Here is a 23049-nt window from a genome sequence, read left to right as displayed (position 1 = left end):
ATGCCACAAATAGTGAGTGACAGAGCTCAGTTTAAAATTCTGTTGTTTTCATTTTATGTTGTAGCTATTTCTATACACTTTTGTGTATATAGTCCCTACTAAACTGAAATGTCTTTGAAGAGGGGAGAACAAACATTTCTTAACTGCTTACTTTGTGCCAGGTACTGTGCTTTACAAAAATATCCCATTTGATCCTCACAACAACCCTATGGAGTAAGTGTTATTTTGAGGCAAAGAGAGGCAAAATGACTTGGTCAGAATCACCCAACTAGTATCTGAGGCAAGCTTTGAACTTTGGTCTTCCTGACCGTAGGTCCAGTGCTCTATCTGTTCCACCACCTTACTGCCTAGTTATTATAAAAGGAATTAAAATGTACTCAGTCAGAAAGGAAGGTTGGGGGTTCATATTTTGGAAGGTCTTAAGGTTAAAATGAATAAAAAATTAAACCTTAAGTAAAAAGATGAGTTCCTCAACTAAACTGATAACAGTAAAAATAAATGGAAAGGAATTGATGCAGGAGATGTTTCTAAAGCAGAATCAGAAAGTCCTAGTAACTGTTTCCCAGAAGCAATAGGGCTCAGCTGTGGGGGGAAATTTTTCTTTAGTTATTTGGAGAGCTTGAAGCTGGGGATTTAGGAGTATTATGGTGTCAGCAGTAATAGTAAAGTTAGGAGGAGGGGCAGGCTATGGGAGGAAGATGACTTCCATTTTAGAGTTTTGAAGTGATGGCAGGCCATCTAGGCAGAGATAAACAACAGAGTATTAGAAACCACTGACTGAAACTCAGAGTAAAGATTAAGATCAAAGATAAAGATTTTGACATACATCTGAATATAGTTGATAATGAAATTCAATAGGCCAGTTAACCCGATGAGTTGAGAGAAAAGAGAATAAAGGGAGATTTGGGAGGGGACTCAGGAAAGTTGCCAAAGTACCAAAGACTACTAGAGTCAGGAAGAGAACCAGGAGAGCATGGTGACATAGAATTGAAGAAAAGAGAGATCAGAAAAGAAAAGATGGACAACAAGGAGAGTGACTACTGGGAATAATTCAATAAGCATAGATAAAGATCTGTTCTGTGCCAGGAGTTGTGTATACACTCCCCACCCTCAAAGAGTTTATACTCTAAAAGGGGAGAGAATGTGCATCTATAAAAGTATAAACAAAATAGATATTAAGTAACCTTAGAAGAGAAGTCAGTAGGCACTGGGAAGACCAGGAAAGGCTTCATGCAAAAGGTGACATTCCAGCTGAGTCTTTTTTTTTTTTTTTTTTAAGACTGGAGTATATTTATTTAGTTTTTAGTATTTTTAGTAGCTCCAGTTTTTTTTCTTTATTAAAGCTTTTTATTTTTCAAAATATATGCATGAACAATTCTTAAGCATTAGCTCTTGCACAACCGTGTGTTCCAATTCCCCTCCCTCCTTCCTCACCCCCTCCCTAGATGGCAAATAGTCCAATAGTCAGAAATATATTCTACTGAGTCTTAATACAAACTAGAGATTCCAAGAGATGGATGTGATCAGGGAAACAAGCACAGCAATGCAAAAACCAAGAGATGAGACAGGTAGTCTTATGATGAGAAATAGCAATTAAAAGTGGGGAGGGGGTGTTGAATTTGGAGATAAGGACTTCATTACTGATATGGGAAAGAGTGATTTCAGTAGAATGGTAAGATGAGGAGCCATATCATTTAAAAAAAAAAAAAAGTAGGTGATAGGAAAGTGGAAAGTAGATAACATTCTTTCTAGCAATTTGGCAGTAAAGGGTACAAAAGAAAGGAGGGAGGTCTCTTTAAAGGATAGAGGAAAACATAGTGCCTTATGACAGACTCCTCAAGGTTATTGCTGCTTTTCTCAGCTTCTTCACTCTACTGCTAAGAGCCACCTTCTGTATTTGTGGATTACATATTAGATTTCTTATACTAGATAGAAGAAGCCAGAAAGATAGCTACTTAAAAAAGAATAAAGGTATTAGTTGAAGAAAACTTTTTTTCTAATCAGGGGAAAAATACTCATGAGCATTGACACAGCGAACATGAAGAATACTGAGTTATGTCTTTCCGTTGAGGATAATATCCTAGAGCTATGTAATTTAGAGAGGGAAAAGGAGCCTAGAAATCATTTAGTTGAATCCTCTAATTTTAGAGATAGGTAAAAAGAAGTAGAGAGATAAAGTGCCCAAAATCACAGTTAAATTTGGTGGCAGAGCCAGAAATGTAACCTAAATATATTAACTCAGTCTACTAAATCATGCTGCAATTGTAAGCAAAACAGACAATTCCATTTTTTAGGGTTGACCTGTACTGTACTGAGAACTGGTTTTATTAAATTCACTAAACCTCTTCATTTTGTAGTATACAGATTTCTGTTGTGGTAGTTAGGGGTATTTTTATAGACTTTCATTCATAAGACTTGAAAAAGTGTTGACAATTCATATCCATACAAAGCTTTTAGTTTTATAAAGGGCTTTCCTACCCACAACACTGTGAGGTAGGTAGTACTTTATATATGTGATTTCATTAGCTTTATCATGGGATCATCCATTTAGATAATGCAAAATGTAGGCAGAAAATCATGAGATCTTAGTTGTGAAGAATCATTTAATTATCCTTTTTTTCTCATGACATACTGACAAGAGCAGAGAATCAAAAATTCTTTAGGAATAACAAGTTTTTTAGATAACAAAATAATATTTATTGATTTTTTGATATTTTATATTTTGATATCAAAATAATATGAAATATCTTTTTCCATATTAGTCTTAAGTAGCATCCTTCTCAAAGCAACCAACCCCTAGTAGATGCTAGTGTTAAAACGGAAGTTAGACCTAGACTCTTTGCTGTTACTGTCATTGAGTAGCCAAAGTAGTTCATTTCTCTGGCTCTCAAAGCCACTGTCTTTCAAATTCAGAGATTACACTAGGTGATTTTCAAATCCTTTACAGAACTAAAATTCAATGATATTTTGATTGTGTTTTTTTACTTCTGGTGATGCAATGGATAGAGAACCAGCCCTGAAGTCAGGAGGACCTGAGTTCAAATCTGGTCTCAGACATTTAACACTTCCTGGCTGTGTGACCCTGGGCAAGTCACTTAACTCCAATTTCAGCCTCTCCCCCCCAAAAAAAGCTTCACTTCTGGCTCTATGTGCATAAATCAGTTAGAATAGTAGTATGGTAAAAAGAGGTTCAGACCTGAATGCAGGACATGATTGAAATAGGTGCTCATTCTCTCTCTCTCTCTCTCTCTCTCTCTCTCTCTCTCTCTCTCTCTCTCTCTCTCTCATTTTTCTTCTTCTTCTTCTTCTTCTTCTTCTTCTTTTCTTCTTCTTCTTCTTCTTCTTCTTCTTCTTCTTTTCTTCTTCTTCTTCTTCTTTTCTTCTTCTTCTTCTTCTTCTTCTTCTTCTTCTTCTTCTTCTTCTTCTTCTTCTTCTTCTTCTTCATCCTTCTCTTTCTTTCTGTGTGTCTGTCTCTCTGTCTCTGTCAGGTTTCTTCTATATCTATATGATTCTAAAATAATAAACTATCCCAGTCACTTCTACTCTAGAAGGAATGAATGTTTAAATAAAATTAGGTAATATGCCACCATCTAGTGTCCATGGAAGGAATTGCCTCAAACAATGCCAATTTTGAAGGCAAAAATATTTGGCTAAATAGTTTCCAAACCATTTTTTGATATCTTTCCATGCAGACTTCATTGGGTTGTTAACATTTTTCCATTTACAAAGCACTAATTTTTGTTTATATTCCTGCTTTTCTAATTTTTTTTCCGATATGGATTTCCAGTTACTTTGGAGAAACAGACCCCAAAACCAGATTTCCTTCCTCAGAAACCTAATTGGGCTTCAAGTTCATTGGTAATCAAGATGTAAGAAAAAATATCCAGATTATGTGTTCCAGCAGTTAACCATATCCTTTTCTTCACCACAAGCAAACTGCCAACCTTTCTAGTCCAGGGAAGAGCAAACTTACTTAATGGTTCTGATCATTTTGTAACCATCTCCTTCTACCAATGGATAAGGTTTTAGTTATAGATTCATTGTTAGAAGGGACCTAGAGATAATCTAATTCAATTCCCTCATTTTATATATGAGAGAACAGAGACCAGTGATTGGTGAGCTGATTCTTCTAAAGTCAAATAGAAAAATGTAAATATTAAGAATTAGAGCCAATAAGTTTAAAACCCCTGCTCTTTCTTTTGTGGCATTATGTTCATCATAAAACAACATGGAAAATATTCACCTTTAAAAAATAAAAAAAGAATGCAATTATACCACATCATATAGTGGCTCCTTGCTGATTGAATGTATGTTAATATGTGTTTTTCCTTTCTTCTCTTTTCTCTACACCAAACTTTAGGCCCTCCGTGTGAAATGGTCCCATCTGAAGTTACCATGGGTGGATCTAGATTGGCTAATCGATATTTCATGTCAGATAACAGAATTGGATCTTTCTGCCAACTGCCTGACTTCCCTCCCATCCGTCATTCCCTGGGGACTGATAAATCTCCGAAAATTGAATCTCTCAGACAACCAGCTGGTAGAGTTGCCCAGTGTGCAATCCTCTGATGAAATCATCTGTACCAGGTGGGTTGTAGTCACAGGTCATGGAAGAGGGAGTATGAAAGGAATATTTCATTCTCCAGGGAAAGAGTTACATTTCTCTTCTTGTCAATTTTCCATAATTTTATTTTATGTTTTCAAACATAATTTCCCCTTGGAAATTTGAGTAGGAAGTTCCTGCCCTTTTATAAATCAGTATCCAGCAGAGAAAGACCCTCTTCCTCCACTACCCCCCTTCCTACTTCATTCCCTTAAATGCATTGCTATCTCTGACTAGGTCCATAATATTATAGTATTATCCTTAGGATACAATAAATATCAATGAGTTCTTATTAGAAAGATCTATCTTTGATATTTAATCAAATGATTGATCAGCTGGACCAGCACTAAATGTCACCTAAGATAGTCTGTGGACTATCTTGGTTGACACGTTAGCATGACATACCTGAACAAATATTCTTTTGGTGTGAAACTGTACTTCCTGCACCACCCCCAAGTGTGACTCACATACAGAGTTGTAACTAGGAATTCTGGGTTTAGTGATATGAAGGTTGTTCCCACTTGAGGTGGGGATGGAGGCAATGAAAACAATAAGAATCCAAGACACCAAAGCAAAGCATTGCTCAGGAGCAGAGTTCAATTCAGCTGCTCTCTGACAGCTTCCTATTTTAACTAATTATTTTTATTTGTTGCCCTGGTGCAAAGCCATCTTTGTCCTACCTCTATTGATCAAAAACTTGAGTGTTCCTCATCATCCCATTCTTCAGATTACAGACTCAGTTAATACCTCAGTTGTGTCTCTAACCACAAAAAAAAGCAAAAATAGCTTTCCCCCAAAAAGCATCTAAGCTGAAGAGACTTATATTGGATCTCCCTGACATGGAGAAGAGTTAATTGGCAGATCTCTAAAGCTTAAGTTCTCTAGTTGACTGACCCAGAGATCTTAGTACAAAGCTCAACTTTCATTTCCTCTCTTATTATCCTTGAGACTGGAGTGGACTATTTGTTACAAGTGGGTTGGAATCCTTGTTGGAAAAGAATGCAAGACTAAAAGCTCACGAAACACTAGAGATTCTTTTCTTTTTAACCTTTAAATTCAAATTTATTTTTAGATCTGCATTTTTTCCTCTCTCCTCTCCTTATCCCACCTCTCCTTATTGAGAAAGCAAGAAAAACAAAACCTGTGATAAACCTATATAGTCAAGCAAAACCGTTTTTTGCATTGGCCATGTCTAAAAGTTAATATGCTTCAATCTGAATTCTGATTTCTTTTTATCCGGAGGTACCATTCAGAGACTTCTAGATTTATGATTGTATCATTGTGTTCATTAGAGTTTCTAAATCTTTCGTAGTTGTTTTGTTTGTTGTTATTGTATAAATTGCCCTCCTGAGAACAGTAATGTTTCTAAATTTGGCAAATAAGTGCTGAAGTAAAGATGAGAGAAGAAAAGTAAGAAAGACCTGTCTATTCTTTTTATTTCCTGTGTAAGAAAATGCATCTCCAAGATCTGGGATCCAAATGTTCTGACTCCATAGTGGGTGGAGGGTGGAGAGGTCATAATGAGAAACTTTTATAGAAGGTATGGAAGAAGGAAGATTCGCTCAGAGAGCATACACAAAGAGCCTGGATCTTAGCCTAATTCTGGAGGGGATAGAGGAGCAAGGAGAAATAAGAAAGGGGGCTATGAGATGGGGAGTACTGTAGAGGGAGAAAGGAGAAATTTATGCTTAGAATCAGAGGGTTTAGTGTTTAAAGTAATCTTAGAAAATGTAAATCTATTTCTTCACTTGATAAATAAGGAAACTGAAACCCTGAGAAGGGATATGATTTGTCCAATATCATACACCTAATAAATAATCACATATTTTCGATTTTAGATCCATGTCTTCAGACACCAAATATAGTCTTTCTAGTAAGTGAGACTGACTGGCCATTCTGTTTCTCCATTTTCCTGGAATTAAGTAAAATACTATGTTATCCTCACCAGTGGGTCAATAATTTTTAAAACAGTAATTTTGTGTAAATTCTTTTCTTTGAAAGAGGTCTCATTAGAGGGCTGTGGCCTGTATTTGAACCTCTACAAGGAAAATTGCAAATTTGAGGTAAAAGGAAGGAAAAAAATACATATTTATTAAGTGTTATATGCTAGGCATTATGCTAAGTTCTTTATAAATATTATCTCATTTGATCCTCACAACAATCCTGGAAGTAGGTGCTATTATCATCCCTATTTTGCAGTTGAGGAAACTTAGACAATTAGAGGTTGACTTGTCTGAAGTTACAGAGCTCTGAAGTCTCTATGCACCACACAGCTGCCCCTGGAAGCATAACCAATGCAGTTATCTGTTTTAATCTTTTTAGTGTTTGAATATACTTTTTATTCACTGTAAGACATGATGACAATTTTAGTTTTTCAAATTCATGTAAATTATGATATTTTGACTATTGGTCTTTGAATAGAACTGCAGAATTTTTTTTTTCCTTTAGCCCTTGTGGGGGAAAATTTTTGTTAAAATAATAATAAGCTGACATAGCAATTTGGGTTTAAAAAATACTTAGATATATTACCTTATTTGATCTTCACAATAATCTTGTATGAGGTAACTATTATACCCATTTTACAGATCAGGTAACTGAGATTCAAATAGATTAATGACTTCCTGAGGTTCACCCAGCTAGTGTCTGAAACAGGATCTGAAACCAAATCTTTCTGCCTCCAAGTGTAAGTCTCTTTTGTACAAGCAGGAAAACTATGATATCATAGTTTTCAGAGCAATAGTAAAAGCTGCCCCCATAATTTTACTTCTCTTAATTATAGGTTACTTGAAATTGATATATCCAGCAACAAGTTGTCACATCTTCCTCCTGGATTTTTACACCTCTCAAAACTTCAAAAGCTAATGGCTACAAAAAATTACTTAGAAAAATTATTTGAAGAAGAAAATGGTATGTTGCTCTTTGGTAATTTTTTTTCTTCTGAAAAAGTTTGCATCAAATAATAAGGTTAGTCAATCAACAAGCACTGTTAAGGATTTGGCATGTACTAGGGGCACTGTTAAATCTGGTGATATAAATAAAGACAAAAACCCCTCCTGATCTCAGAGTTCACATTCTAATGAAGGGAGGCATCAGGCAAACAATCATGTACATTCAAGATAGAAATATAATGAGAAGAAAGTAAAATGAAAGGAAGGATACTTGGAGTGAGGAAGACTCTGAAAGACTTCTTGCAGAAGGTAGGATTTGAACTGATTCTTAAAGGAGGCCAAAGAAACAAGCATGGGAGACAGTCAGTAAGAAATCATATGTATTTGAGGAACAGCAAGAAAGACAGTGGGTAGATTGTAGAATATAAAGACTAGAATTGAAGATTAAATATAGTAAGACTGGAAAGGTAGAATGGGACCAGGTTATAATTGGCACTAAATGACAAACAGTATTTTATATTTGATCCTGGAGGTAAGTAGGGAACCATTAAAATTTGTTGAGCAAGATGATATGATCAGGACTGTGCTTTAGGAAGATCAGTTTGGTAGCTGAGTTAAGGATGAATTAGAGTAGGGAGAAACTTGGAGAAGATGGTTGCAATAGGGAGGTGATGAAGATCATGCTCCAGAATAGTGGCTATGAGAATGGAGAGAAAGGAACACATATGTTTTAAAGGCAAAAACATGAAGAGTGGATAACAGACATATTCATTCAATATGTGAGAGTTAGTATAGAGTATATTAGTTATATATAGTAAGCATATAGTAGTTACCATAAAATAATAGATGATGATACTGAGTTTGTGAACTTGGGAAGATGGTGGTAAATTCAACAGTAATAGGAAAATTTGGTAAGAGGGATGATTTGTGGGGAAACATAATAAGCTGTTTTAGACAAGTTGAATTTGAGATGGCCATGGGACATTCAATTCAAGATGTCCAAAAGTTGATGAGATGGGACTGAAGCACAGGAGAAAGAATAGTACAGAATATATAATAGATCTGGAAATCTGCATAGAGAAGATAGTTGAATCCATGAGAACTTAGGAGATCAAACTAGATAGCATAGAGAAGGAAAGGAAGTCCACATCATTTAAAAAAAAAAAAAAAAAGGTTTCCTTTTTTTTTTTTTCTTTTAGCAACTAATTGGATTGGATTAAGGAAGCTACAGGAACTTGACCTGTCTGACAATAAATTGACCGAATTACCTACAATATTCCTTCATTCATTCAAATCACTAAATTGCCTGAATGTTTCCAGAAATAAGCTAAAGATTTTCCCTGATCCTTGGGCCTGCCCCTTGGTAAGTATAGAATCTGAAACTAAAATAAATGTCTATGATAATTGCAACTTAAGAAGAAATTGGTTTACATTGAAGAAAAATGCTTAAGATTTCTTAGGGTTGAGAATAGGGATGTAGAAAGAGATTAAACAAAGGTGTTGAGTGCTAGGGAAAGAAAAAGAAAGAAGGAAGGAAGGAAAAAAGAAAGAAAGAAAGAAGAAAGAAAGAAAGAAAAGAAAGAAAGGAAAGAAAGAAAGAAAGAAAGAAAGAGAAAGAAAGAAGAAAGAAAGAAAGAAAGAAAGAAAGAAAGAAAGAAAGAAAGAAAGAGAAACTTAATTTCTATCATTTATTCTATATAGAATAAATACAAAGCAGTTAGGGGGAAAACACTAATCCTTGGGGGAATCAGGAAAGCCTTCATATAGAAAATGGTTCCTGAGCTAAGGAAGTGAAGAATCCAAATATAAATATAGCTAGTGAAGGCTTCTAAAGGAGAAAAATTCAGGTTTCCACCCTCTTAAGTAAGCACTGATTCATACTTTTGAAGTAACTCAATTTTATTAGTACAAGTATGAAAAATGAAAATTCTTTTAAATTACCTTGCACAACAATATTCTCTGTCTCAGAGAACTATTTACATCTCTTGTTCTGTCTTTTTGGATATTTAGAAATGTTGTAAAGCTGCCAAAAATTTACTTGAGTATCTGCCAGAAAAAATTGCTGTTTTTTGGAAAAATCACCTTAAAGAAGTGGATTTTTCAGAAAATGCACTCAAAGACATTCCCGTAGGACTCTTTCAGCTTGATGTAAGTCCAAAGACACTTTGTTTCTAATCTTCAGTTACACAACATACTCTAAATTGAAGCATAATGACAAATGATTGCAAAGAATGCCTCTTAACAGTTTCTTACTTTTTCATGTCAAATAATTTTAGGAATAATCTTTTCATTACTTTTCTAGTTGAAAGATATATGACTAGATAGTTTTATAGCTCTGGAGATGTGCCAGAAGAGTAAATGCTTCCCAATCTGGACTGAGGAGAAAAATTTATTTCCTTTTCAATATAGAGGCAGCATAGGGTAGTGGAGGACTTCTGGTTTGGGAGACAAGGGACCTAGATTCTAATTCCAACTATGCTGCTTTTATAAGACAATTGGAAAACTGGAATTTTCTTCCTCAGTAAAATGATAGGGCTGGGCTAGATCTCTGCCTCAATTCTCTGCCTTCTCCAGGCCATATTTCATACCTCCATCAAAGTATTCTTTCTAAAGCACAGCTCTAAGTCACACCCCTGTTGAGTAACCTCCTGTGACCCCCTGTTACCTCTGAGACCAAATACAGACTTCTCTATTTGATATTTATGTCCCTTAACAGCCTGACTTCAACTCACTTTTTCATCTTTATTATATCATTACTCCTCCTCACACATTGTTCAATCCAACCAAACTGGTCTTTTTGTTCCTCACAGAGAGCACTCCATCTCTGCTCTCTATTCCTTTGCACAAGCTATATACCTTGTGTTGAATGTATTGTCTCCTTGAGGTTATCATCTCTGATTTCTGAGTTCATCTCCTACATGAACCTTTCCCGATACCCTTCACTTACTAGTGTCTTCCCTACATATCTTTGTCTCTTTTTCTCTCTCTCCATCTGCCCATCCATCAATCTTTCTATCTCTCTTTGTGTTTAGCTTTCTATCATCTATCTATATACGCATATAATTTCTCAGGGATGGAGTATATTAAGAACAGAACAGAGGACTGAAGACTGAAGACTGAATTTTGAAAAATGTTAGAGAGCAACTGAAGAAAGGAAAAAGTTAGCCTAGGAAATAGAGCATCATGAGACAGAGGTAGGGGTATATGTATAAATAATTGTACATATATATGTATATATGCACATATCTACTCCTATATGTGTGATTATATATGTGTGTGTGGTTATATAGTATGACTATATATCAAAGTCATCAAATATATGTGTGTTTAATAAATATATATACAAAATGCTTTTTATGTATACATTTATATTTTATGTATATGTGTATACCTATGCATAACATCTTTATATATAACATATTTTTATATACAAAATCACATCACATACATATGTGCATCTAGGTGTAAATATGAGTAATATATTCATATATGCCTGTGTATACAAATAGATGTGTATATAAATGTGCAAATAAAAACTTAGATATATACATATTTTCATCATCTTCCAGCACCCAGTGTTATATAAATTTCTTGAAGAGACTGTTCCTTCTCTTTTTATCTCCTGCATTTAACACGGTACTTGAACACTAAATGCTTGGTGATTGGTCAGTGCTTGAGATCATATCTAAGGTCCTTTTAGTTCTAATAAATTAGTTGACAAGAGGTTTATAAAAAGCGCAAACTAAGAGTATAGTTTGAGAGAGCCAACATAGATGTTAGTACCAATACTAGCCTCAGCATAAAGAAAGTCTCCTGTCTACATTGAATAATTTTTAGGATTCTAAGAAGGCACAGCTTCCTGGAACATACACCCCTACCCCTGTTTCATGATGTTCTATTTCCTCTGCTAATTTTTTTCTTTCTTCATCTGCTCCCTAACATTCTTCAAAATCCAGCCCTCAATTTCAGTTCTCTGTTCTGCTCTTAATATACTCCGTCCCTCAGAAAGTCCATCCATGTAAAGTGAATAATTTAGTCTTCATTTGCATCTCTGAGAGGAATTACCATCACAATTCATACCATTCAGTTCCTCTGGCCACCATTGTGTTTAAAAAGCTGTTGTGTTCTCTTCTGATCACCAGATGGCATTCCCAGAACATACTTTTCTCCCAAGCTTGGAAAAGCTTTAACATCTACTTATTACTCGGGTTTTGATTTTTGCCTCATAGAAAAGAATGGGTCACAGTTCTGTGACCTCAAATTGCTGAAACTCTCACCAAACGCTTAGCTGGGGATGTGAAAGTATAATTTGTCCTTTTTTAACCTTAGTATGAAATTTTGCTGTTTCCTCTTTTGAGAATGTATTTTATTTCTTAGCTGCTTCTTTCTGTTCTATATTTTGAATACAATATCTTGTGATTGGGGGCAAAACTATAATGACAAACAACAACAAAAATTAATTTAAAATACTATGTTTATATAGCCCTTTGCAATCTCAAAGCATTTTCCATGTTAGCTCCTATAATCCTCAGAGCTGTTAGAGAGTACAACTTTGATTTTTGTTTTGTTACATTTTACAGATGTAGAAACAAACTGAAACTAGTGAGATTGTGACTCAACAGCTAAAATGTAATGGAGCCTCGGTTCCATGAAAGGAAAGGTCACTGGATTTAGAGTTAAAAAACTTGGATTTTAAAAAATCTCAATTCATCTATTTTCTAGGTTTGTAACATTGGGGAAGTTATGTCACTTCCCTAACATCTCAGTTTCTTCATCTTTAAAATGAGGAGGTTGAACTCGATAGTCTCTATGGTCTCTTCAAGCTCATAAAAAAATCCTGTAATTCAATGTTCCTTTTACTCACATACAAGTATTTTGATTCTGCTCTTCTAACATCATACCATGCTATAATTCCTATTCCATGGTTTTACAACAGCATCTTTTGGTCAAAATATTAATTTCATTTTATTAGAGGTAACATCTCAGGTATATTTGTATTTGTGGTTTTATTTTTGTATTTTTAAAAAGAATCGCTAAATTTATATTTTAAGATTTATTTATTTTGGCAATTGTCCTTAAACATACATGAATTAAATACTCTTGTACAAGTCAGTGACATCTCAAATAAATCACAAAATGAGGAGTGAAGGCTAAATTGTCTGGTATGCTATTATTTTATATCCTGAAAGAAAACAATTCACATTTATGAAATGTAATCTTGTACAGCATATGTTCCTTAAATTGACCTTAAAAATAATTTTATGACAGTGAATAACATTCATCTATAACTTCTGTTAAAAACAAAACAGGAAAGAAATAGGTTTTGGATAGCCAAGTGACAAAAGGTACTCCTTTCATTTCCTGGCCTCTACTTTTGGAATGTGGGATTTATTGATGAGGACCAACCACAGCTAATTTCTTCCTAAATCACTGACCCTGCCTTCACCCTTTAGAATTCTTTCTCTGTCCATAGGAGGTAGGGGAGAAGTGAGTAAGGTCACGTACTCTAACAACCTAGCCTTGTCCTAAATAGCCAAAATGATACTGGCTTTTTTTAGCCCAGGAACAGAAAGAAAACCAAGGTCCAATATAGTTTTGCCTTTTTTTCCCCCAACACGCTGCTATGTGTAGTTTCCCAATTTAACTATTGCCTTTCCATCACAAACATGAGCATAAGATATCAATAGTTAATTTTGTAATATTGGGGGGAGGGGCGGGTAGGAGGTAGCACTCCAAGGTGGGTCATTTCCATCTCAAATCCTAAGATACTGCGATCTGAATATAAAGGTAGTGAACTTGAACTTGGAACCAAGAGTACCAAGTTTAGAAAGAGTTTCTGGGTGAAATCTGAACATGGGAACTGAACATATACTTATTTCTATATATCCATACATACATATGTACACACATACACATATATTTTCAACTAAACAACTTCCTTGAGTCACATATCATTAATTTCTTAGTCCAAGTTGTTTTTCCTATTTTTGTATATGTATCTGATGGCTTCTTGGCTTTGTCTTTTTCTTTCAGACTTTGATGTCTTTGAAATTATTAGGGAACCAACTAGTCACCCTTCCCTCTCAAGATAAATGGACCTGCAAGCAACTTAAATACTTGGATCTGTCTAAAAATCAACTTGGAAAGTAAGCAATTATATTATGGTCAACTTTTAAAGAGAATGTTCCAAATCCTGGTGCAGTTTTTAGCTACATATAGTTAGTACCTTAAGCTTTGAGCATGCTCAAGTTGGTCCTTCTTACATCAGAAGTGTTATTCCTAAATTTAACTGTAATGAAGACTAAAAAAATAGAGCATCATTCTTTTCATGTCTCTTAGTCTGCCCCTTCTGATTATCTCTTTCTAATTTCAACCTAAATGGTGACTCAACTTTGTATCTTATAATTTAAGTCACAAGTAAGAGAGGAAAGAAAATAAACTCAAAAACCTTTCTAATAAAATGTAATTTTAATTATTAATTAATAATGATAAAATCCAGCAAATATAGCTTTCTTGAAATAAAAAGTCTCATTTATCTATTTACAGGGCACCACATATCTAACATCTGGGTATAATCTATAACTAATTAGGTAATGACTTTCTCAAAAGGCCAACTATAGTAAACAACCTAAAAATGTAGTTTCTATCTGTGCAAATGTTATTTGATGCATGTTCAAACTGTACTGAACAAAGGAAATGTTTGTGTATTATCTGAAAAACATAGAGAACAGAAATTAAAGGAAAGAGCATCTTTTTTTTTAAATCAAAATAACCTATTAAATATAAATTTAGTCAACTATTTAAAATGAAGGTTGCAATTTCCCCTTGAAACACTAATGTTGGTAAGTGGCAAACCAAGATTGCTCCTGCCTACAGCATTGTTTCCAAGAGACTAAGTGATTTTTTTGTTTTCTAGTCAGATGTTTTGGCATTGTATACAGGCGTCACCTATAGATGTAAACCAAGTGGGTCATATCTCTATCATGCCTTCTTCATTCACCTTTTCCCTACAGAAATGAAGATGGACTTAAAACAAAGCGGATTTCCTTCTTCAATACCAAGAGCAGACAGCGTTCATGCCCAGAAACAGGTATATCTGCGTGTTCAGGTGTCATCCTAAAATAGAAACTAGAAACAGCATGTTGGTAGGCTTGCCCTGGTACTGTCTAGATTTTCCCACAGAAGGGGTTTATTGTTGTAGTGGCTGAAAATGCCATCAACAAGTGGTATGTTGTGATGATGTGCCCTGATATGGGTCATCTTATACTCATGTCTCCCATAATTCCTGATGGAGTACTTTGCAATAAGTCTATCTCCAGCGATGGCTATGTTAGGTAAGTCTGTCCTGCTTTGTCTCCAGTACTTCCTTTTTTGTGACAATGTAACCCAACTCCATTACCATGATTCCCATTACTATGGCCCAAAGTAGAGGTTGCCAAGTTCATGCAATTCAAACCTGGCAGATAGCATTCCTTTGAGAAGGAAATATAAATTTTCCTGGAAGTCTATCAGAAGTAGATGTACAATTTTCAATAGTTTTCCATAGTGATTAATTAAGAAATATAGATGACTGTAACAAATTGCTAGAAAATTTGGGTGGACCAATGGAACCTCCTCTTGACTTTAAACACAGCAACATCTCATTTTGTTCTAAAACCTGAAGTGCTTATGAAGTCAGCTGATCTCAAAAGAGTATCCTGTGGTAGACTGTTCCATGACAAGTAACCAATAATTAAGTCCTCTAGAAGGCATTACAACTTTCTGGCTAGACTTGAAAGATCTGTTTTGCTAAGTTTAGAATAGCTTATAGTGGAGATGGTCTGGATTAATGTAAATGAAATCCCACAAGACCAAGAGCATTTGGAGGGAATTGGACACTACAGAGGTTCTTAACCTGGAGTATATAAAGTTTTTCAAAATATTTTGATAATTATTTCAATATATTGGTTTTCTTTATAATCTTGTATGCTTTATTTTATTAATTTAAAAACATTATACTGAGAAGGTGGACAGAAGTCTTTACTGGATATTCAAAAGAGTCATTGACACACACAAAGACATTAAGACTATTTGGATTTAGTTAATCTATGAGGTTAGCTCTAAATTTTTTTGTGTATAACTATCTTCCTCTTTCCATTAGAGATCATTACTGTCAAATTCATTGCTGCTGCTATTGTTGTTGCTTTGTGTTTTTTGAGGTAATTGAGGTTAAGTGACTTATCTAGAATCATACAGCTAATAAGTGTTAGATTTCTAAGGGCAGATTTGAACTTCAGTCCTCTTAACTTCAGGTTTGGTACTCTATCCACTGCACTATCTAGCTTCCCCTCATTTTTATATTTTAAGGAGTTTACTAAGATATCTTGGAGTTCTATATGGATTAAAATAGAATATATGATTTGGTAAGTTGTCTTATTTCTCTATATTAGTTTTATCCTTAGTTTTATTTGTGTATATATACACCTTAATTTATGGTATTGATATATTCTTATAAAGTTTTCTTTTAACTTAATTTCTATAAATTACATTCTATTTCAATTACAGGATGAAAATATGCCTTATAAAAGATGACCTTAGTACATCACTTTTCCAAATAAAGATTTCCTTTTTAAAGTAAATAATTATACACAAATGTATCTGTTCTTTTTAAAAAAAAATTGTGACACTTGTAATAAGGTATTAACTGAAGAATTCTTGGCTGCAGCTCCCATAAGGAGTATAAAGCCCTAAGTTGGAGGGAAAAGAGAAAGGCTAAAAGAATGTTATTATTATTTCTTTTAGAGTGTTTTCAAGCCTTATCAGGTGAAGTCAATATCCTGTTTGAGCTGAACCTTCACTTCTTAGCTCAGAGGACCATCAGCTAAACCCCAAGATTTTTGTAGATTGATAGAAAGGAAAAGAATAATATCTTATGTATTTTCCATTTGCCCCAACCAGGGCAACTGCAAACCTGACTTTGTGAGATGAATAGCATTTTTCCAGAAACCAGCTTTAAATGGATTTAGGATTAAATGCAAGAAAGGCCAAAAATTCATGACAGAGACACCTGAGAATTTTGAAAATGTGGGGGGAATTCCAGAAATCTTTATGAAAAAACTCATAATGTGATGATTTTATAGTTTTATGATTCACAGTGGAAATACAAATAAAAGACATAGTGGTTGATTGTCTTTTGTTTGAATCGACCATTTCTATTTCCCTTTAATATTTTAGGGAACAATACTGCATTTAATGAATTTTATATTTAGATCTAATCTTCATTAATATTCATAATCATTGTCTAGAATTAGATTAATTTTCAGAAGCCATATAACACAAGACCTGTTGAGAAAACTGATTCCTAGAGAGATTTAATGACTTGCCTTAAGTTTGTAATGGTTTTAAGCCTCAAAGATGAATTTTAAACCCAGGGCCTTTGACTCTGGAACCAATTGCTTTTTCCACTGGGCCATTCATAGATTAGATGGTGGAGGAAGGGTGCTTACAATTTGCAAAATTCAGGATTATATTATGGTAAGGTATTTGTGATGTTTAGAAGTCAAGTCATGAAACAGTATCATATCTGTTTGTGAAAGAAAGCTGATTTACTCAACCTTTTTTTTGAATATTGGATCCCTTTGGCAATATATGGACTGCTTAGGAATCTTTCTCAAAAAATATTTAAAGTGCATAAAATAAAATACATAGGGTTACAAAGAATTTGTAGAGGAATGTTGAAATGTGGTTATCTTGAAAAAAACAAAAAAGTTCACAAAACCCAGATTAAGACCCTGTAGAACAGAGTATTTGGATGTTATGGTTTTGAGACTGTAAAATATAAATGTCCAGATTAGCACTATCTAGGTAACAATTGCAAATCACCCTCTTGGGATAACAAAGGTCTTAAACTTTATGAACTCAGAGCCCCCTTCTGACTGATACTGTGATCTTGAAAAATGTCTCGCATAGTGTTGTTGTTCATCCTTTGTTTTCAGAGAGGACCAATGATATAATAGATGATGTCTTGACTTGCATGTGAATTGGACCTAAGTAAGGCAGAGTTGTGCTTCTTGTGTCATCAGAGTTCATTAGCAAAGGCAAAAGTCAAGATGATTAGAGATGGTCTGGAATGCCACAAGTGACTTTAGCATCTTTGATGTCTGACCAAACTCTACACACTGCACAGCACTCAGTCTCCTTTCTGGCCATTGGAGCAAATTATTCTCATGCACCCATTCTTCTGAGGGAAAGTCTTCATGTGTTTGAGATAAACATCCCCTCTACCTCATGTATTTGAGGTCTGTCAGTTACCCTCATCTCCAGAGATGGATTTACCAGAGTATAGCAGCAGTGCATTCTACAACTTCTTACAGCCACAGGTGAGAGTTGAGTGAGAGATGGACATTCAAGGTGGATAAGAAGCCCTGAAAAGGGCTCCCACTGACACGAGAAGTGCTCATCTTCTCCAAACACTCCATACATTTTGGAGAGGGTAAACAAATAGAATTTTCTCATAGGTGCCATTGTAGAGATTGTGAAGAAGGTGTCATTGGTTATATTAAAAAAAAAAAAAAAAGGAAATAAAATGTATTCGATCCTCCTCCTCATCCATTGTACGTGTTAAATCTGGTCCATTAGTTGATAGCATATGATAAGTGTGAGGAGACAATTATAATTCAGTAATAGGATTTATGCTACCTTTGCTTTTAAAAGCAGAAATATATTTTCCTTACTAATAAACAGTGAAGCCTTTTCTCAAAGGTTGATCATGAGAAGCTTACCAGGAGAAAAAGGGGATCTCTTTGTGAATAAGTCAACCAAATACAATGAAATCAGATTTGGGATAATATTCCAGAAAATAAACTGAGTCTAAGAGGTACCTGTTTGTTTAAGTGAACAAAGGAAAAAACATGGCCCAATTTCCTTGGAAGAATTCTTTGGTGATTATGTCAACTAGTAATTTAAGGTTACAACTAGCAACTGGGAGGTCCCTGGATTTAAATTTTTAAAAATTATTCTTAAGTGTTAGTATGGTCAAATGAATAGAGAGCAGACTTTGGGGTCAAGAAGACCTGATATGTAGGTTGTGTTACCTTGAGCAAGCAATTTAATCTCTCGGTGCCTGCACCCTGCCACATACACAAGTCTGTAAAACTGTAAGTAACATAAATTGTTGAATCAGTTGAAGGAGTTTTCTCATGAAAAATTCTCTACAACCAAGAAATCACAGGACTGGACGATTTCTTTTTTTACTATGTGTAGGAAAATTTAGACTTACCAATTGTGGGGAAAAGAAGTCTACTGCCTAGAAAAGCCACTGCTTTCAGGTACTTGTCCTCCCAAACTATTTATCCCTGGATAAGGAGTGATTTACCAAAGATAACTTGTGTGCAGATAGGTAATAAAATCCAGGGTAATTTTATGCACATACAAGTGGTCATATTTGTTCAGTGGGCTCGTCCAAAAATAATTTTGGATGGCTGTTTTTACAGTAAAATTCAAGCCAGCAGAGTCATAAATAACTTATGAATAAATAATTACAGTTCATAAATACCTCGAGCTGTATTCTACACAACAGACATTTTTCCACATTGGGATAGAAGATGTGACAGGCGTAGCTGATGTTTGCCATAACAACTTCTGCCTACATCAGTGGGTTATTGAGATTTATTCTTTCAATACATATTCAATAGATACTCAACACTACAATGAAACTTTGAAATCAGAATGTTAGGCCAAGAAGTGTTAAAGAGGATTGACTTTCTTGAAAGAAGAAGCAAAAGTTTCTTTTCTCTAGAAAAGGTGAATTAATGCAGCTCACTAAAGAATTTCATCCTTTTTCATGTGTTGTTAAAAGCACTTATTGAACATTTCCTCATGGAAAAAGTATGTTGTGCAATAGTACTTTTAAAGACAGCATTCTTCATTAGTGTAGCAGGAGCTCCCAAGAAGAGTTTTATTCCAAATCAACAACCTAAATTTCAAAGGAGTAGAGAATGAATTTTTGGTATTCCTTTACCTTCGCTCACAGAACATTCTCTTAGGCAAAGGTACCATATTACCACTGAAAGGAAACTATCTCTAAGGAGAAAAAGAGAATTGCTTCAATTTTTTAAAAAAGAAAATTTCTGGCTTATCTTTAAGGGCCATGCTGAGAGGGACACAAGTCTATTTATTATGGACTTATTGAGCTAAAAAAAAATTTCAAGAAGTCCTTATTTTTTTTTTCCTCCTTAGAAAAATAAAGGCAGATGCAAAATTTCTGCTGAAATTCAAGTCTGTGATTCTCATAAATCTGGTTTAAGAACTTAGGACTAATTAGCTTTAAGATTATATCCTGAAATAATACAATTAAACAACCACATGACATTTTATTTTATGGTGGCCACATAAGGATCCCAATTAATGATATGATGTTCAGCATGAGGGAGCCTAGTATGAAAATCTCCTTCACCAAAACATATATAATCCATCAATGATTTAGTAGGTAAGTCTTAGAGAATATACTTTTTAGAAAGCTATTAAGTGACTTTTGTAGCATGTCAGAATGACATTTGAACTCAATATTTCTTGATTTTAAATCTAACATTTTATTCACTGTCATAATGCTTTATAATTGATTGTGTTAACATTAATTAATAATAATTATATTATAATCATAATTAAGCATTCATTTTTAAACTCTTGATTATAAATTGCTAAGGAAACTCTCTGTACCATTGTGAATTATCATCTATTCTTTAATTTAGATTCCCAGAGCCCAAAATTGCTTACAACAAACAGATGGAAGTGATGTGCCTAGGGTCACATAATCATTTAATGTCAGAGGCTATCATTGAACCCAAGGTTTCTGGACACTGAGGCTTGTTCTCCACCTCCTGAGACATGACCCAGATTTTCCTATGGTATCATCATGAGTGACATTTTGGTACAATGTTATTTTAATATTTATTGTCATCTCTGTCTTTATCTTTTAGGTTCTGGGCTGGAATTTCCAGTTTTTCTTAGTGAATCCTTAGAAGTCCTGTGCCTCAATGACAACCAACTTGATGTGGTCCCGCATTCTGTCTGTCTACTGAAAAGTTTATCAGAACTCTACTTAGGAAAGTAAGTACAGATTGGGGAAAGCTGTATAACACCTACTCCATGACTTGCACATCCAGTGGTGCTGCCTAAATTAGTAAACCTCTTCCACTTTGTGGTGGCTCGCAGTTGCATAAATCAAAAATAAAAGCAATTCTGTTACCTGAAATAATCATGAGCTTTTATAATTCAAGTTGGATGGTTTGAAATGTTTTTTAATTTTTTGGGAAAAAAATAGCATTTTGCAAAATTTAGCTCTTTTTGCCCCCCCCATCTGAAGGTTTTATGAGGATTATTGGCCATTATGTGAAAGTTTGTAAAATGCTTCACACTTCAAAGTATATTTGGCACTTTAAATTTACTGCATCTATATTTGGAGTGCAAAGAATTTTGCAAACTTTCTTTTAATAGCTAGTAATAATCCTCAATACTTCCTTCAAAAGGGAGAGAAAAAGCCAAAATTTACAACCCCATTATCCTTTTCTTCTTAAAGAGAAAAAAAAAGGAGCCAACTTGATTTAAATATGATTAATAAAAATACAAAATTTGTTCACTGTTTATGATCTTTCGATGATGCATTTTTGTAATCCTTTATGGTAATAAAATCAGAGGAAAATGAAACTTAGAGGAACACAGTTCTGAGACCCAAGGTTCCTAGAGGAAAAAAATTTCCATCTCTCTCACTGAATTTTTCCAAAAGGAAAGAGTTTAAAATAAGCAATGGAACACTAGAAAAATAGAACAAAGATTCAGGGCTTATGATGGAAACTGGAAACTTTAATTAGTAATGAATAAGACATAATCTTTGCCCAGTGGTCATCCCAGCATTGATGTATGTGTGTGTGTGTGTGTGTGTGTGTGTGTGTTTTCAGTAATCCAGGTCTTCGAGAACTTCCTCCAGAACTTGGGCAGTTAGCCAATCTTTGGCAGCTAGATATAGAAGAACTGAATATCAGCAACATTCCAGCAGAGATTCAGAAAGAAGGTAGGCAATCTACTTATAGACTGCCAATATTCTGATTAGATTATCTCCTTGAAAAAAAAATGATTCCCCAAATTATAATGAGTACAGAGCAATTGTATAACAGATATTTAGTAATATCAGGACTCCATTAGAGTTCTGATCTCATCAGTAGGATTATTTCCTTCAATTATTCACCTATCCATAGCTATATCTGTCCTTTCTGTGCCCCTTTTGTCCATACTCTTTCTGAGTCCACAAATAGGAGTTCAACTATCGTTCATGGGGCAGCTTCCTCGCTTTCAGGTATTAGCAAACATTTAATTTGGTTATTTATATGAATCATTCAAAAAATAAAATGACATAAGAATGTTTTCTTCTGGTTTTAAACCAATACAATTTGACCATAAACAGAAACTATGTTAATCATATATAAGAAAAATGTGTTGCTGTTTCTTTGTGACTCACTGAAGACTTTAACTCATGAAATTCATCACTATTGTTTCTTCTGTTATTCAACTGTAATGCCCTTTCTCAATGAGTATCATTTTTATGTTTGAATTCAGTGAAAGTTTCCCTTATGAAATTTTCTTTTTCTTCCCCCCCTCCCAAATCCCTACTCTCCAGTAGAATTTGAAAATACTGTTTGGATGTCAACGAGTATGTTTATTGTTAACTAACTATTTTGTTGACTTTTCACATAAAATTATGATTTTTTGTATAGGCCCCAAAACTATATTAGCTTACTTGAGAGCTCAACTTCGGAAAGCAGAAAAATGCAAGCTGATGAAAATGATTATTGTGGGTCCTCCACGACAAGGCAAGTCAACTCTCTTGGAGATTTTACAGACTGGGAGACCTCCACAGATGATGCACAGTGACACCACTATCAGGACCACCAAATGGGAACTGCAAAAACCACCTGGACTAAAAGCAAAGGTCAATAATGGTTAGAATTAAAGGTTGATTTGGGTGGGAGGAAATTTCTCAGTTGATTCTCTTCTCCAACACATCAGAGTTATTCTTAAACGTAAGTTTAGACATTGCCAAGGTGTCTCTTCTATGATATTCATTCTATTGTATACTTTGGTCAAATTTGGTCAAATTTGAGAACAAATTTATTCTCAAAGCAAATAACTTTCTTAATATTCCTTCATTATCTCTCACTATAGGTGAAGCTGAATTTTAGTCAATGAAATGGGCAAGTATCTGATTATGAAATTAAAACAAAATAATCAAATAATAAATAAAATAAATTCAAAAGATAAAAATAATAAATAAAATAATAAAAATTAGTTTAAGGCCTGACTCTAAATTAGGTGTGTATGTTAGTCATCATATTCTTTATGCATTTTTAGTATAATGCAGTTAAAAAGTTTTCTCAATAACAAAACTTTTACATGTATTAAATAGATAATTGTATATATAAATATTTGTATATACATGTGTGAATGTATACTCATATTCATGCATATGTATGTTTGCCATTCTGAAGAGTAACTGAGAAATTTTTGTCCTGAGAATAACAGTGTAAG

At 34.3% G+C, this 23049-nt stretch overlaps 1 protein-coding gene across 4 annotated transcripts in view; it reads left to right on the top strand.

Moving 5' to 3' along the window:
• Positions 1-23049, top strand: part of LRRK1 (leucine rich repeat kinase 1) — a 149682-nt gene that overhangs the window by 74253 nt on the left and 52380 nt on the right. For all 4 annotated transcript variants that reach the window (XM_051980980.1, XM_051980982.1, XM_051980979.1 and 1 more), the window contains exons 7-15: positions 4361-4587; positions 7383-7510; positions 8691-8854; positions 9502-9639; positions 13525-13637; positions 14505-14581; positions 20448-20577; positions 21426-21538; positions 22239-22453. In XM_051980980.1, the coding sequence (XP_051836940.1) occupies positions 4361-4587; positions 7383-7510; positions 8691-8854; positions 9502-9639; positions 13525-13637; positions 14505-14581; positions 20448-20577; positions 21426-21538; positions 22239-22453 (1305 nt within the window). The remainder of the gene's footprint in view (positions 1-4360; positions 4588-7382; positions 7511-8690; positions 8855-9501; positions 9640-13524; positions 13638-14504; positions 14582-20447; positions 20578-21425; positions 21539-22238; positions 22454-23049) is intronic.

Source organism: Antechinus flavipes, chromosome 2, assembly GCF_016432865.1.
Source record: "Antechinus flavipes isolate AdamAnt ecotype Samford, QLD, Australia chromosome 2, AdamAnt_v2, whole genome shotgun sequence".
In the NCBI taxonomy this organism is placed as follows: Eukaryota; Metazoa; Chordata; class Mammalia; order Dasyuromorphia; family Dasyuridae; genus Antechinus; species Antechinus flavipes.
This window is presented reverse-complemented; position numbering and strand designations above follow the sequence as displayed.